Consider the following 17,814-nt stretch of genomic DNA (forward strand, 5'->3'; position numbering starts at 1 on the left):
TAATACCTCGGGTGCACTCGCACTGTGACGATTCATTCCTTCCGTCTGCTTCCGTCCGTTTGACTCGACAGTTTGCATAATGTGCAGCAGACCCACCGACTCATCCGATTTGTATTACGATTAACTGATCATGTAAATGGATTGTAGTCTGCCATGCCAATGCAAAGTGAAGTTCCCCCCAAAACCTCGGGATGCCCATTGAAATATGATGAAAGATTGAGCATTGACTTTATGAGCAGACACGTCGGCTGGAATTTAATGTTAAAGAGACACGATTGTAATGCGACCTGCTGAATGAGGTCACATGACCATGACTAGTATGAAGGGGCTGGAAGACCTTACGCTTAAATAGTAAGTTAGTCATCTCTGATTTCCTTCAGGATTACATATTCCTGTGCTAGTCCATCGGTCTGTTGAAGGTGCTTCTATCTAGGCGCCAAATGATGTGCCTTGATGGGAGCGTGGCCTACTGTTCATACTCCAACTTTTATCAATGTGATGCAGGTCGATTGTGAGCTGCTGGTTGGTATGGGTGGAGAGGCCAGAAACCGGTAGCCGTGAGCACAAGTCCTAATAGCTGGATAGCCACACCCCGTTGAATTACAATATAGTGAGAACTCCACATGCAGTTTAATCTATGATATTATCATCACCACACTAAGTTGGGTTCCACACGCATGCTAAATGACTTATACTTCAGCTGTAGTAAACTACTCTGTGCTGACTCATTGCCGAATTAGAGAGAGCTCTCACAGGTTTACCTGCCAGCCGGACAACTGTCAGAGTGAAACGACTTTCAATTATAACACAATTACTGTGATAGTCTGGCCATTACATAGTTTAAAGGCTAAATGAGTAACAATTTAAGAATGCATATAGCAGAGATCGAGTATATCCTGTGTAAATGTCTCTCTGAGTCATGGCTGTCCACCAAGAGAGCGACACACCAGTTCTGCTATCTCTGACCATGACTGAGCTTACAGGATCTATATCTGCTTTACCAAGGCTGGCCAGCCACTCATCCTCATATATTACCTGTAGTTCATTAAATATTGAATTAATTCCAGATGTCATAATGTGATTATGGCAAATCCTCATAACAGCAGTGTTGCAAGTATTTATGCAGCCCTAGTATGACTTCAAGCTGTTGAAACAAGCAATATGTTGAATAAAAGCCAGACACAGAAAATGGACTACTCGCCTGTTCATGCTGCCGTGTGCATTAAATCAAACTTATAACACCATGCAGGGATTAAAGTTTTCCATCTACATGACGGAATTCTGTCAAATTAAAATTAGGAGATGGAACAAAAATTCACATAGACGTGTGATAGGCTGCCGAAATTCGCAAGCATTCCTTATGCGCTGCGTGTCGTAAGCATTAGTGATGTGTCGGTCGCGAACGTAACGTCGGCTCTTTGAAGTGAACGACAGGAGCCGGCTCGTCATTGGGAGCAGATTAGTTTTTGTCTTGTCTTTTTTCTGTTAAAGCCGGCTATCATTGGTGAAGATGCGCGGTTGCGTCTGTGTCCTCACTGAGCAGGGGGGTGGGAGGGGTTATACAAGCAGGAGACGAACAGGAGACAGAGAGACAGAGATCAACACCTCTGTTATGTCCTCCTCGTATTTTTCTTTAAGTTTCGTTTCATTAAAACCGAAAGTAAACACAGTCGCGAGTCTCACGACGTGACTGCAGGTCTATTTTTTAGATCGGCATTTAAATGAATCAGAGCAACGATGTAACGTAGTTTTAAGAGTCAGCGTCAATCAAGTTATCATCTGTTGCAGCAAGAAAGGCAGAAGATGATCAGGCAAAGAGGAGAACTTTTTATTTTGAACTTGATTTTTTAGAAAGAGGATTTGGTGTAGTGTTCCTTCATGTTGAGACATTGTCACCATTTAGTTTCTATGTATTTATGTGTTTGGTGACCAAAACTGTAATAAGCTAAGAGAATGAGAAACAGTGAATGAGCCTATAGATGCAACAGACAGACAATAAAGATGTAAATGTAGCCTGGGCTGAAAAATGAAAGGACATGAATCAGAATATTTGCAGATAATATTTAACAGAGGATGAGACAGGAGGAGAGGAGAGAGAGAGAGCAGGAGAAGGAACCAGTGAGATGAATGTGGAGTCAGGTCCAGGAAGCCCATTATCAGACCAGGACCCAGTTACATACAAAGACCAGGACCCAGTTACATACAAAGACCAGGACCCAGTTACAGACAAAGACCAGAGTCTCTCTATATCACTCAGTCAATCACCATATCCTATACCAAACACTTCATATACAGTTAGAGATCACCTTAGTTGTTATTTATTGTGAGGCAGCAACACCACACACACAAATACTTCAGTTATAGTTTTATATATTTTATGATTGCAGCAACACACTCGTACAAAGACACACTAAACAGTTTTGCCTAAAATAAATGTTTTTCGAATGTTGACCTCGATATTTCAAAAATCTTGGCCAAGGCCGCTTTTTTATTTGGGTTTTTTCCTCTCTCTCTTCTTTTTCCTCTTCAAGCTGCAACTCTGCAGATTGTATAAATAAGTGTTTATGTCATAAACATTTGATATTATGCATGTTTCTACATTAGTAATTCATATTGTTCCTCGTTTTATATTGTTGTTGGTAATAAATTAATTTAAGCACCAAAAACATCTGAAGGCCACTTGGGAGCTGAAAGAGCCGGTTCTCTAAAAAGAGCCGGAATTCCCATCACTACTCCAGAGCCCCTGGGCCTGCCACTGCCTCCACTTCTAATAGAAAGTCAAGCCAAAGAAAGAAAGGAGGGTCAGGTGTAGCCATGCTTGAGACATTTGGCTTTGTGGCTAAAAAGAAAAAGTAAACTGTCACTATAGCTATGTTTGCAGCTGTTTACTTTTCAGGTTTTCAGGTTTCTTTTTGAGGTTCAAAGTCTTTTTTTTGTGAGGTTTAAATAAAATGTGGACAATTATTTCTTAAATAAGCTTTGTAAAACCCTTCTTGAAATTATTGGTTTGACCATATTCATAAGGGCCTTTTGGAGACCAACATAAATTAGTTGGAGAAAACAATGGTGCTTATTGACAGTGAATTGATCCGTTCTGACCAACCTAAAAAAACATTTTGTTTCTGTCATTGATGCTGAAGTTTAGGGAATTGGTTCTGTGAGCTGAAAGATCTCTAATAGTCCTTCTGATTTATCGCTGTGTGCCGGTGCCTATGTGGCAGCTGCTTGAGCCGGGAGAGCACTTTGGATGTAGTGGGCTACTGTTAAAGCACTATATAATGCACACCATGTGGGTTGGGCATGCCAAATTTTTTTCAGTCAAAACATATTTTTTTACTTTAATCTCTGCACCATGAGTGTCACAGGTGCAGACAGAAAACAGGGAGGAGGACCCAATTACAGTAAAACTAAAATATTTGTTGAACAAAAGGCAAAACAAAACTTACTCAATTAATGAATCCAAAACGTCCAAAAAACCACAAGGAACAAAACAAAGTAAATCCAGGCAGTAAAGAACACGGGCAAACAAGTAACTTCAAGCAAAGGACAAAAGACAATGAACTGACAAGAGGGTAAGAAAACACAGGCAGTACAACAGCACCCAGCTGGAAGAAGCGATGTCCAAGCTGAAGCCCAGTGACTCAGCAGCTTTCACCTTCAGCACAGAGGACGTGGTGAAAGCCCTCAGGAAGACAAGGGAGAACAGCTCACCTGGCCCAGACAACATCAGCGGCCGTGTCCTGAAGCACTATGCCGAGCAGCTAGGGGGCGTGTTTTTACTACTCCTTCATCGAGAACATCATCACGTTCTCCATCACATGCTGGTTCTACTCCACCAGCCTCCAGAACAGAAACCGCCTGCAGAGCATAGCCACAGTCTGCTCTAAGGTCATTGGACTTCCTGTTAGAACTCTCTCGACCATCTATGAGCAGCAGACACTCAGGTTAGCTGGTCAGATCATGCAGGACCCTTCTCACGCTCTTTTCTCAGGGTTTGGGTGGCTCCCCTCAGGACGCCGTCTTCGCTGTCCCTGCTGCAGGACACAGAGGAGAAGAGCAACCTTCATCCCCAGGGCTGTCCAGCTCCTCAACTCCTGACCCCTCTGAACATCCCCTTCCCCCACTCTGACATCCTCCCCTGGACACCATCACCCCCTCTGCCCTGGACACCATCACCCCCTCTGCCCTGGACACCATCACCCCCCCTCTAAGGACACCATCACCCCCCCTCTAAGGACACCATCACCCCCCCTCTAAGGACACCATCACCCCCTCTCCCCTGGACATCATCACCCCCCCTCTAAGGACACCATCACCCCCCCCTCCCCTGGACACCATCACCCCCTCTGCCCTGGACATCATCACCCCCCCTCTAAGGACACCATCACCCCCCCCTCCCCTGGACATCATCACCCCCCCTCCCCTGGACACCATCACCCCCCCTCCCCTGGACACCATCACCCCCCCTCCCCTGGACACCATCACCCCCCCTCCCCTGGACATCATCACCCCCCCTCCCCCGGACACCTTCACCCCCCCTCCCTGGACACCATCATGTAGTATTCTAAGACATTTCACATTTTATATGACAGATTCTATGAGACCTTTGTACATATACTTGAATTTCCCTCGGGATCAATAAAGTATCTATCTATCTATCTATCTATCTATCTATCTATCTATCTATCTATCTATCTATAGTACACATGGAGTAACATTTTGATGATGACTTGTGCCAGTGTGGAGACAATGATACAGCTTTGAGGTAATTACCGGATTTCACCGATTTTTTGGATGATCAGGCAGCTTCCTGCACCAGCGTGTGCTGCCATTGCCCGTGGGGCTGAGGTCATTGGAGTGGAGATGACATTCTCCTTTTGAGTTGAATCTGATTGAAGCAGCGTCTCCAGCTGCACACATGAACACGCATATTTGAGCGTATATTGCAGCGTGAGCCTGAAGAAACAGAATGACTGTGGAAGAGAGAGAGTTTTAAGTGTTTGACAGCAGCAGGTTGATTGGTTGAGAAAGTTGGTGGCAGAGTCTGGTTGGTTAATTCCAGGATGATACACGCCCAAAATCAGCTGCTCAGCAGAGAGAGAGAGAGAGAGACATAAGAGTAGGGGGTGTGGTTTCAGAATGAATGAAAGAATTACACCAGTCTTCCTGTCTGAACTCACGCTGAGCTCCATTAAATGTTCAAGACTGAAGACACAAGATTATCTGAACTGACATATATTTGATTATGAAGTACACACACACACACACACACACACACACACACACACACACACACACACACACACACACACACACACACACACACACACACACACACACACACACACACACAGTCCCAGGTGTGTGTAGCTCAGTAGAGTAGTAGGTGTGTAATCTTGACTGAGATCAGTAACATGTTGGTGTCTTTATTGACATGAACAGCTGGATGAATGTTTGGATGATGTCTGTAGAAAGCTGACATTTGAATGATCCACAATAACACAATGACAAAGTCTCTCTACTTATTTTAGGGACACACTCACTGATTGGACCTAGTTATGTTCTTATCATCTCATTCATCATTCTTTTTATTCTCTTCTTTTATTCTTTATTCAGTTTGAGGAGCTGCAGTTTGTCAGAGATCAGCTGTTCTTCTCTGGCCTCAGCTCTGAAGTCCAACCCCTCCCATCTCAGAGAGCTGGACCTGAACCACAACGAGCTGCAGGATTCAGGAGTGAAGCTGCTGAGTGATTTTCTGCAGAGTCCAAACTGTAGACTGATGTCTCTGAGGTCAGTTCACTTCTTCTCTGTTTGTGTTTTACATCTCATGTGTTTGATTATCAGCTGAAACATTTTCATGTTCACATGTTTCTGACCTCCATGAAGTTTTAGATTGAATGCTGTTCATGTTGGTTTTCTTGTTTGAATCTGCATCATCAACAAATCTGATTTTTAACAAAATACTTTAAATGGAGTTCTTTAAGTTTTTAAAGTGAAAGTTTCTGATTTTTATTAAATGTTCAAAACTGAAGACACAAGATTATCTGAACTGACATATATTTGATTATTAAAGAGCATATTGCAGGTTAAAGACAAACTTAACTAATCATAGGAAAATCCGTTAACAATACTGTTTTTAAATAAATTCAGAAGTTAATAACCCACAGGGTCTCCTGGAGACGTTTTAGTCTTTGCTCTTTACTTCCACATTCGGCTGTGACGTAACATGAGGGAGTCCTGCTGAATCCCCGTCTGTTTAACATAGAAAATCATGGATCTGAGTGTCACTCCCGTCAATAAATAGGAAGAAAACATGTATTCCTTTACATATAATGGTCCACTGGCTTATTATTGTGAACCTGTTAGATGTGATAGAGAGCAGAAACAGGCAGGATTAGAGGAATAACGGCCTCAGGAGAGAAGCTGTGGTGTGAGGAGAGACCCGGAGCAGGCGTCCTGCTGAGTGACAGGTGTCAGCTCGCCATATATGGGCGAGTGCTGTGTTCACATCAGCATATGTAAAGTTTGTAATCACATTCAATCAATTAAAAAACAATTTGTAGAAGGTGCAAATGCCGATCATTCACCTTTACATTGTATCTGTACAACGTATTACGGTGCCACGCTGTGCGTGAGAGAGAGAGAGAGAGACAGACAGACATAGAACCCGATTACACAGCCTGTGCAAATGCAGCACCATGTCTTTATTATTTATTCCTGATGCAGCCCAGTGCTCACGTTGTTATAGAAAATACAGTGTATGATGCAGGATTCTCCTGATGTGAGTTCACAGCGCACGTCCACTGAACGTAATCCACACAAACATGCACACACACACACACACACACACACACACACACAGACACAGACACACACACACACACACACACACAGACACACACACACACACACACACACACACACAGACACACACACACACACACAGACACACACACACACACACGCGCTCTGTTGCAACAGAGTTGGATTTATAATAAATCGTATGACTACATATATTAATACAGACTGTCCGGTGTCTGTTACGCTCAAACTAGAGAATATAACAGAGGATTCCAGCAGATCAAATCATTAAATGTTTGTCTGTGTATATAATATTATATTCTATAATATATAACATTTGATATTAAACAGCCAGAGATTTAAATTAATAAGGAAACGCTTTTGTGTCTGATGCCGAAATATTCAACGTGTCTGTTCGATGGTTTCTGAGGTTGTGGGAATAATTCACCAAAACACACTATGAATAATCAGCCACTTACACTGTGCACCTGAATGTGCTGCAGGGAGGCATCCTGTCTGTTCTCACTCACTACCACGTATCATTACTCCTCTTTAATCATGTTTTAGCCTGTTTTTTGTGCTTTAATTCTTTTGTGTTGCCTTTAAATGTTTGTTTATAAAGTGTTTGATGCTCTCGGTGCAAGACAAGTTCCCCCAGGGGCAATAAAGGCTTCATTCATTCACTCATACACGTACGCATAAAGCCCATCAAAGCAGAGTAACAGAACACGACTCCCTCATGTGACGTCATGTGACGCATTATTGAAAAAAAGCGAGTTCGAAACAGCTACGCTAAAAACAGCAGAAATTTTACAGAAAATTGATGTACTTATTCTACAGCCTTTATCAGACAACATGAAGTGTTAATCTCAACTTTTTTTTAACCTGCAATATGCTCTTTAAGCACACACACACACACACACACACACACACACATTGATGTTTTTAATCACACGTGTAAAGTAAAGCAAACTGCTTTATTAACGTCATCATCAATCAATTGATGAAGTCTGTCATTTACATACAAAGGCCAGGACCCAGTTACATACAAAGACCAGGACCCAGTTACATACAAAGACCAGGACCCAGTTACATACAAAGACCAGGACCCAGTTACATACAAAGACCAGGACCCAGTTACATACAAAGACCAGGACCCAGTTACATACAAAGACCAGGACCCAGTTACATACAAAGACCAGAGTCTCTCTATATCACTCAGTCAATCACCATATCCTATACCAAACACTTCATATACAGTTAGAGATCACCTTAGTTGTTATTTATTGTGAGGCAGCAACACCACACACACAAATACTTCAGTTATAGTTTTATATATTTTATGATTGCAGCAACACACTCGTACAAAGACACACTAAACAGTTTTGCCTAAAATAAATGTTTTTCGAATGTTGACCTTGATATTTCAAAAATCCTGGCCAGGGCCGCTTTTTTATTTTGGGTTTTTTATCGCTGTGTGCCGGTACCATGTGGCAGCTGCTTGAGCCGGGAGAGCACTTTGGATGTAGTGGGCTACTGTTAAAGCACTATATAATGCACACCATGTGGGTTGGGCATGCCGAATTTTTTTTCAGTCAAAACATATTTATTTACTTTAATCTCTGCACCATGAGTGTCACAGGTGCAGGCAGAAAACAGGGAGGAGGACCCAATTACAGTAAAACTAAAATATTTGTTGAACAAAAGGCAAAACAAAACTTACTCAATTAATGAATCCAAAACGTCCGAAAAACCACAAGGAACAAAACAAAGTAAATCCAGGCAGTAAAGCACACGGGGAAACAATTAACTTCAAGCAAAGGACAAAAGACAATGAACTGACAAGAGGGTAAGAAAACACAGGCAGTACAACAGCACCCAGCTGGAAGAAGCGATGTCCAAGCTGAAGCCCAGTGACTCAGCAGCTTTCACCTTCAGCACAGAGGACGTGGTGAAAGCCCTCAGGAAGACAAGGGAGAACAGCTCACCTGGCCCAGACAACATCAGCGGCCGCGTCCTGAAGCACTATGCCGAGCAGCTAGGGGGCGTGTTTTTACTACTCCTTCATCGAGAACATCATCACGTTCTCCATCACATGCTGGTTCTACTCCACCAGCCTCCAGAACAGAAACCGCCTGCAGAGCATAGCCACAGTCTGCTCTAAGGTCATTGGACTTCCTGTTAGAACTCTGTCGACCATCTATGAGCAGCAGACACTCAGGTTAGCTGGTCAGATCATGCAGGACCCCTCTCACGCTCTTTTCTCAGGGTTCGGGTGGCTCCCTTCAGGACGCCGTCTTCGCTGTCCCTGCTGCAGGACACAGAGGAGAAGAGCAACCTTCATCCCCAGGGCTGTCCAGCTCCTCAACTCCTGACCCCTCTGAACATCCCCTTCCCCCACTCTGACATCCTCCCCTGGACACCATCACCCCCCCTCCCTGGACACCATCACCCCCCCTCCCCTGGACACCATCACCCCCCCTCCCAGTCACCGTACCTTACCCCACCCGGACTTACCGGACCCGTGAACTGTCTACCTACCTCCACTCCTGTCCTCAAAGCTGTGAACTAGTGGTTTGATGCTCTACTCCACTTTATTCTGTCTGATATGTTGTTCTTTGCTGCTCTGTGTGCCCTGAATTGCACCTCGGGGACAAGTAAATTTTTTGAATTGAATTGAATAGTGTGAGAGAAGACACTACATGACTATTTAGCATCTCCCAAGGCTGAGAAGGAGATCTCCTGGTGAGAAAGAGCCTGGGTGACTCTTCCCACATGTACAGAGAGAAACAGAATAAAGGGAGCGAAATGATGGGAAACAAAGCACCCGATAGGCTGTGCATGTAGTATTCTAAGACATTTCACATTTTATATGACAGATTCTATGAGACCTTTGTACATATAGTACACATGGAGTAACATTCTCCATAGCACGAGTTTGGAAACCAATGTTTGAAACAAATCGTAATGCTGCATGATTTACAGAATCTAGCATTTTCAAAGATGATGAATTTGCATGCATATCTAAAATATCACCATAGTCAATAACAGGTAAAAGAACCGCTTGAACATTCTCTTCCTGGCACCAAAAGAAAAACAACATTTATTTCTATACAAGAAACCCATTTTCATTTGTAGTTTCTTAGTAAGACACTCAATGTGACGTTTGAAAGAGAGATTTTCTTGGAGGAAGAAACCCAGGTATTTGTAGGTTGCAAGTCTCTCAATCACTTTGTTGTTATTCTTGAAGCAGACTGTATTGTGAGTGAGAGGCGCTGTCACTGAGAAACCACATTTATGCCAGTGTGGAGACAATGATACAGCTTTGAGGTCATTACCGGATTTCACCGATTTTTTTGGATGATCAGGCAGCTTCCTGCACCAGCGTGTGCTGCCATTGCCCGTGGGGCTGAGGTCATTGGAGTGGAGATGACATTCTCCTTTTGAGTTGAATCTGATTGAGGCAGCGTCTCCAGCTGCACACATGAACACGCATATTTGAGCGTATATTGCAGCGTGAGCCTGAAGAAACAGAATGACTGTGGAAGAGAGAGAGTTTGAAGCGTTTGACAGCAGCAGGTTGATTGGTTGAGAAAGTTGGTGGCAGAGTCTGGTTGGTTAATTCCAGGATGATACACGCCCAAAATCAGCTGCTCAGCAGAGAGAGAGAGATAGACATAAGAGTAGGGGGTGTGGTTTCAGAATGAATGAAAGAATTACACCAGTCTTCCTGTCTGAACTCACGCTGAGCTCCATTAAATGTTCAAAACTGAAGACACGAGATTATCTGAACTGACATATGTGATTATGAAGTACACACACACACACACACACACACACACACACACAGACACACATACACACACACACACACACACACACACACACACACACAGACAGTCCCAGGTGTGTGTAGCTCAGTAGAGTAGTGGGTGTGTAATCTTGACTGAGATCAGTAACATGTTGGTGTCTTTATTGACATGAACAGCTGGATGAATGTTTGGATGATGTCTGTAGAAAGCTGACATTTGAATGATCCACAATAACACAATGACAAAGTCTCTCTACTTATTTTAGGGACACACTCACTGATTGGACCTAGTTATGTTCTTATCATCTCATTCATCATTCTTTTTATTCTCTTCTTTTATTCTTTATTCAGTTTGATAAGCTGCAGTTTGTCAGAGATCAGCTGTTCTTCTCTGGCCTCAGCTCTGAAGTCCAACCCCTCCCATCTGAGACATCTGGACCTGAGCTACAACGAGCTGCAGGATTCAGGAGTGAATCTGCTGAGTGATTTTCTGCAGAGTCCAAACTGTAGACTGGAGACTCTGAGGTCAGTTCACTTCTTCTCTGTTTGTGTTTTACATCTCATGTGTTTGATTATCAGCTGAAACATTTTCATGTTCACATGTTTCTGACCTCCATGAAGTTTTAGATTGAATGCTGTTCATGTTGATTTTCTTGTTTGAATCTGCATCATCAACAAATCTGATTTTTAACAAAATACTTTAAATGGAGTTCTTTAAGTTTTTAAAGTGAAAGTTTCTGATTTTTATGAAATGTTCAAAACTGAAGACACGAGATTATCTGAACTGACATATATTTGATGATAAGGTACACACACACACACACACAGTCACCCTCACACACACAGACATACACATTCTCTCTCTCTCTCTCTCTCTCTCTCTTTCTCTCTCTCTCTCTTACACACACACACACACACACACAGAGACACACACACACACACACACACAGACAGTCCCAGGTGTGTGTAGCTGAGTAGAGTAGTGGGTGTGTAATCTTGACTGAGATCAGTAACATGTTGGTGTCTTTATTGACATGAACAGCTGGATGAATGTTTGGATGATGTCTGTAGAAAGCTGACATTTGAATGATCCACAATAACACAATGACAAAGTCTCTCTACTTATTTTAGGGACACACTCACTGATTGGACCTAGTTATGTTCTTATCATCTCATTCATCATTCTTTTTATTCTCTTCTTTTATTCTTTATTCAGTTTGGAGAGCTGCAGTTTGTCAGAGATCAGCTGTTCTTCTCTGGCCTCAGCTCTGAAGTCCAACCCCTCCCATCTGAGATATCTGTACCTGAGCTGGAACGAGCTGCAGGATTCAGGAGTGAAGCTGCTGAGTGATTTTCTGCAGAGTCCAAACTGTAGACTGATGTCTCTGAGGTCAGTTCACTTCTTCTCTGTTTGTGTTTTACATCTCATGTGTTTGATTATCAGCTGAAACATTTTCATGTTCACATGTTTCTGACCTCCATGAAGTTTTAGATTGAATGCTGTTCATGTTGATTTTCTTGTTTGAATCTGCATCATCAACAAATCAGATTTTTGGGTCAGTGACAAATAAGGGTTGGCAAGATGAGAAATTCAAAAACTTTTTAAAGTTCTGTTTTAAAAGCATTCATCAGGTCTGTCAAAATGTACATTTTGTGTTCCTGTTGGTTTCATGCCATTTGAAATAACATTTGTTCCAATTTTTTTACAAAAATCACACGGAATGTGCCTGAAAATGTCAAATGGTGTAACCGAAAAAGAATGATAAATTTTAAATATTTAATCCAAATAGAATGCACATAAATGCAGCCATAAAAATAATTAACTGCTTTTAAAATAAGGATTACATCCAAATATAAATTTCAGGCTTTTTTAAATACATTGAGTGGGACATAAACTATAATCATCCTTTGAAAATGTTCTAAAACATGTTATTGCACTGCAATAGAGGGTTACTTTATTTTCCACATTAATGTTTCTGTATATTTTAATATTTTCATGAAAAATACTGGTTACACCAACTGACTGTGTTGCTTTTATAGTCAAAGGTCACTGTTTCTTGAAAAAATGACACAAAGAATGACAGTAAAATGAATTCAAGGTTAAATTAACTTTATTTGTGTGTGTGTGTGTGTGTGTGAGAGAGAGAGAGAGAGAGAGAGAGTGCTTGAGTAAATAACTTTGTGTGTGTTAGAGTGAAAGAACAAGAACTTATTTTATTGTAGAAAACAATGTGACAAGAATCATCAACTAACATCTAATAATCAAAAACTGTGAGAGAGAGAGATAGATAGATAGATAGAAACAGAAGGGGGATTGAAAGCAGAGTGTTTGTTTTTAGTGCCATGCACGCTGTTTCAGAGAGGAGAACTTCTGAATCTTAAAGTTCAGGCAGTGTGTGCTTGGAAGTGTTTCCAGTCCTTTGCTGTGAGTTTTGAATGACGCGAGTTCAAAGGTTCTGGCTCAGAGACAATGTTCAGCACATCAGACTTGTAATAGAAAAGGAGATCAGGTGATTGAGGCCAGGTGAAGACACTCACTTCCAGTTCGTCACCCACCACCTGCATGACCTGTCCCACAAAAGGCTTTCTTTCATATCTGACCAGGATGAACATTCCTTTCAGATCCTGCTGTGACATGTTGAGGGGTGGTTTCCTGGTAGGTTTGGGAAATCTACTGCGGACCATAGCAGTTGCAGGTACCAGGTCTTGCACAGAAGCATGAAATGTCCCTCCACTGCATTGCAGCTGGCACTTCAGAGGTCACTTGGTGAATTCTGAGTGTGCCTTTCACGGCTGGGACATTTGTTGGGACTGATTCATCATACTTTGCAATGGCTTCCTCTGATATCCAATAGTAGTTGATGCTAGAGGGCTGATCTTTCAGGAAAGTTTTACAGCTCCTCTGCTGTTTGCAAGTCAGTGCCTCTTTTGACTGCTGTATCCACAATACGCTTTAAAGCCCCACCCACTCCATCAGGAGCTCCCTTCCCATGCGATTTCTCACTGAAGTTCCATGTGACCCTTTGGAAGCCATACAGAAAAGGCACTGTGCTGAGTAGGTACAAGTTTTTCTTGTTCTGGTACTGGGTCACTGGTCCATGGCTGATGATGTGTAGGGTGCAAGGTGGTGTCTCACATTTGCCTTTGACATCCCTCAACACAGGCTCCATGTGCGCCCATACAGCACGTTCATCATGGCGAGGAGAGGCAGAGAGAGTGGCATAGGAGATTGATGAGGAGGCTGTATACGCCACACAGGTGTGGACTGTAACCTGCTTGCGACTTCCACCAAAGTGGAAAGCCTGAGTTTCCCTGTTGAGCTTACAGCCATAGTTCTCTGAAAAGTCTACGTGAATGCAGACTTCATCCTCGCACAGAGTTTCTTTTAGCTCTCTGAGTGTTTTCACTTGATGTAGCCAGTTGAATTGATGCTTCGCAAGAGAGTCCAGCTTCTTGTTAAGCAAAGCCAGCAGATCATCACACTTACCACTTTGTGTGACTTTTTCAAAGTTGGTAAATGTTTTCCCTTCTTCAGAGGAGACTACCCTGGACCACTGCTGCCATGTTATTAGAGTTGCCTCCAAAGGTCCCTCGAACTCGATTTCATTGTAGCAGCACTCCGCACAGGTGCGATACATGCAAGTCTTGCTGGTAGTGTTGCATGCAATAGATGCCAGCAAGTCAGAAATGCTGTTGGTCAGAAGAAGGCCTCTCTGATACAACTTGTCAACAAGCAGCTTGACATTTTCATGCTCTATGCAAGCACATGTATTTCTGTCAGAGTCTTTTGCTGGTGTTACATAAAAAGGACAATACCTAACAAACTGTCTGTATGACAATTTGAGGTGTCTCCTGACTGTTGTATTGTACTGTGGATGGAGTTCCTTCAGAGAGTAAAGTAGTACCCTCCTTTGCTTTTTGATTTTATTTTTCGTCACAGTGTCCTTTTTGCCTGATAACATGCGACTATTCTCATCCCTGCAAAGAAAGCTGGCCACTTCTTCTCTTCTCGCCTGTGATGCTTTCTTTTTGAGTCTCGGTTTGTTCTTTTCGATCACCATTTTCTGTTTTTCCTTTTGCTTCTTTAGTTTCCTCTGTATGTTTTGTGTCTTGAGTTTTGCTGCCTGGAGTTCCCTTTTAACTTTGTGAAGTTCAGACCTCAGCCTTTCCCTCTCTTTTAGCACTGAGCAGTAGGTTTTGTTCTTTGTTTCCTTTTCTTTCCTTTCAGGGGTTGAGGATGCTTGCAGCCCCTCACCAATTGGCTGCTCATAGTCATGATCATCAAGGTGATTACACATTGGATCAGGATGGTCTAGCTGCTGAATATCATCTGCTGATGTGTTTATAGATGGTGGAGTTAAGTTCAGCACATCAGAAAGCACCCTTTTCTTTTCTCTGAAGTTTCTCTGATCTTCTCCTGCTTTTTTTTTTTAAAGGTCGACTACTGGAGTATTTTTATTCTTGCCCTCTCTCTTTCTCCTACGATAACTATGAATCAAACAGACAAATGAAAACAATTACATACTTGTAAAAACAGTTGCCTTCTTTTATTCCCACTGACTAACTCTTTCAAAACACCTGAATCACTACATCATTCTGACTTTAACTGTGTGTGTGTGTGTGTGTGTGTGTGTGTGTGTGTGTGTGTCTGTGTCTGTGTGTGTGTGTGTGTGTGTGTGTGTGTGTGTGCATGTTTGTGTGGATTACGTTCAGTGGACGTGCGCTGTGAACTCACATCAGGAGAATCCTGCATCATACACTGTATTTTCTATAACAACGTGAGCACTGGGCTGCATCAGGAATAAATAATAATGTGTGTGTGTGTGTGTGTGTGTGTGTGTGTGTGTGTGTGTGTCACCTTTCCCGTCTTTCGGCAAGGTAATTGGCCCTTGCTGCAGGATCGGCATTCATGCATGCTCTGTGCTGAGCCACTTTTTCTTTACATGAAAGAGGCATCTGTTGGAGGGAAAGAGGCTCTATTATGTTGTATTAATTATGAAACAGCAGAAAATTTAATGAATTGTGTTTTACAGATGAACTTTTTAATTGTTGACTAACATTTATCTGTTCATGTTTAAAGGTAGGTGTCACTGTACACCTACTTAATTCTTCTACATTATTAAATTAATAATTAATACTTTACACTTAAAAATAGTTCTACATAGTAAGTAGTTCATATTACAACATAAATCAGAATCATAAACTACTGATATTTGATAAAACTGGCCTCTAACAGAGACGTTTGTAATAGGAGTCAAATGGTGTAACCGGTTACACCATTTGACATTTCAATTTCAAATCAAATTTGACAGGCATTATTATGGACACCTATACACAGGCTTTGTGTGAATATTTCAAACATAATTTTTAAAGTAAACACTGGTTTTTATAATGATGAAGATGAATAAATGTTTTCCTGGGGTCATACCATTTGACATGTAACCATAAGCATACCTGACCGGACCCCAAAAATGTAGAATTATCTCAAATTTGAAAGAGAGTTACTGACCGTGGCACACGGCAGTTAGTCTCAGCAGGGGTCCTTCTCTGTGATGTCATTTCCTGTCACATTGTCTTCTTGCATCATATTACCAAAATGGCTCCTTGAATGGTGGTTACACCACCTTGACACTTCAGGACTTTGACTTGACAAAATTGCCCAAATAGAATATAATATTCTGAACAACTGTGTTTTATTACTTTTATATACTATTAAATAAATCTAGTGTAAGATTATGCCAAACTAGTTGATAGCATGTTTTTTTTTAACATTTTAACCTTTTTAAGCAAGTTAAACTATTTCGTACAAAGTTTTTAGGGTTACACCACATGACATTTTTGCCATTATCCCGCAAATATTCTCTTAAAATATATTAAAACCATATATTTTAGACTAGGTCTTCAAAAAAAGGAATGTATGCAAGTAATATGTCAGTTTATTTTAAAATTTTAACCTTTTTAAATGTAAGCAAATCACATAGACACAAAAAAATAAGCGTCACGTCATTGACCCTTTAAACAAAATACTTTAAATGGAGTTCTTTAAGTCTTTAAAGTGAAAGTTTCTGATTTGTATTAAATGTTCAAAACTGAAGACACAAGATTATCTGAACTGACATATATTTGATTATTAAGCACACACACACACACACACACACACACACACACACACACACACTGACACACACACACATACATACTCTCTCTCTATCTCTCTCTCTTACACACACACACAGACACACACACACACACACACACACACAGACAGTCCCAGGTGTGTGTAGCTCAGTAGAGTAGTGGGTGTGTAATCTTGACTGAGATCAGTAACATGTTGGTGTCTTTATTGACATGAACAGCTGGATGAATGTTTGGATGATGTCTGTAGAAAGCTGACATTTGAATGATCCACAATAACACAATGACAAAGTCTCTCTACTTATTTTAGGGACACACTCACTGATTGGACCTAGTTATGTTCTTATCATCTCATTCATCATTCTTTTTATTCTCTTCTTTTATTCTTTATTCAGTTTGATGAGCTGCAGTTTGTCAGAGATCAGCTGTTCTTCTCTGGCCTCAGCTCTGAAGTCCAACCCCTCCCATCTCAGACTTCTGAACCTGACCTTAAACAATCTGCAGGATTCAGGAGTGAAGCTGCTGAGGGACCTTCAGAAGGATCCAGACTACAGACTGGAGACTCTGATGTACGCAAAGGGTTAAGTTGAGTCCGTCCTGGTCTCTGCTGATTATTATTATAATAATAATGATCTTATATGATTATAATAATAATAATGATCTTATATGATTATAATAATAATAATTATCTTATATGATTATAATAATATTAATGATCTTATATGATAATAATAATAATGATCTTATATGATAATTATAATAATGATCTTATATGATTATAATAATAATAATGATCTTATATGATTATAATAATAATAATGATCTTATATGATAATAATAATAATAATGATCTTATATGATTATAACTCATGATTTCTCTGATTTATGTCTTTTTATATCAACAGATGGAAGTGAGTGTTTAAAGAGAGGATCCTGTTGTTCCTGACGATCACAGAGCTGGAAGCAGCAGCAGCTGGTGTTTGGTGAGTCTGTAACTGGGCCGTGTTACTGGGAGACTGACGGACCAATCACAGCTCAGATGAGTCTCAGTGCTGCAGTCTGAGCTG

The 17,814-nt window shown here is 41.4% G+C and overlaps 1 protein-coding gene across 1 annotated transcript in view; it reads left to right on the top strand.

The window, feature by feature from the left end:
• Positions 1 to 17,814, top strand: part of LOC306825396 (uncharacterized protein) — a 498,202-nt gene that overhangs the window by 437,779 nt on the left and 42,609 nt on the right. The window contains exons 16-18 of the mRNA XM_079346114.1: positions 5,617 to 5,790; positions 11,829 to 12,002; positions 17,143 to 17,316. Of these exons, the coding sequence (XP_079202240.1) occupies positions 5,617 to 5,790; positions 11,829 to 12,002; positions 17,143 to 17,316 (522 nt within the window). The remainder of the gene's footprint in view (positions 1 to 5,616; positions 5,791 to 11,828; positions 12,003 to 17,142; positions 17,317 to 17,814) is intronic.

This window comes from Symphodus melops (assembly GCF_947650265.1).
Source record: "Symphodus melops genome assembly, chromosome: 6".
NCBI classification, from domain to species: Eukaryota; Metazoa; Chordata; class Actinopteri; order Labriformes; family Labridae; genus Symphodus; species Symphodus melops.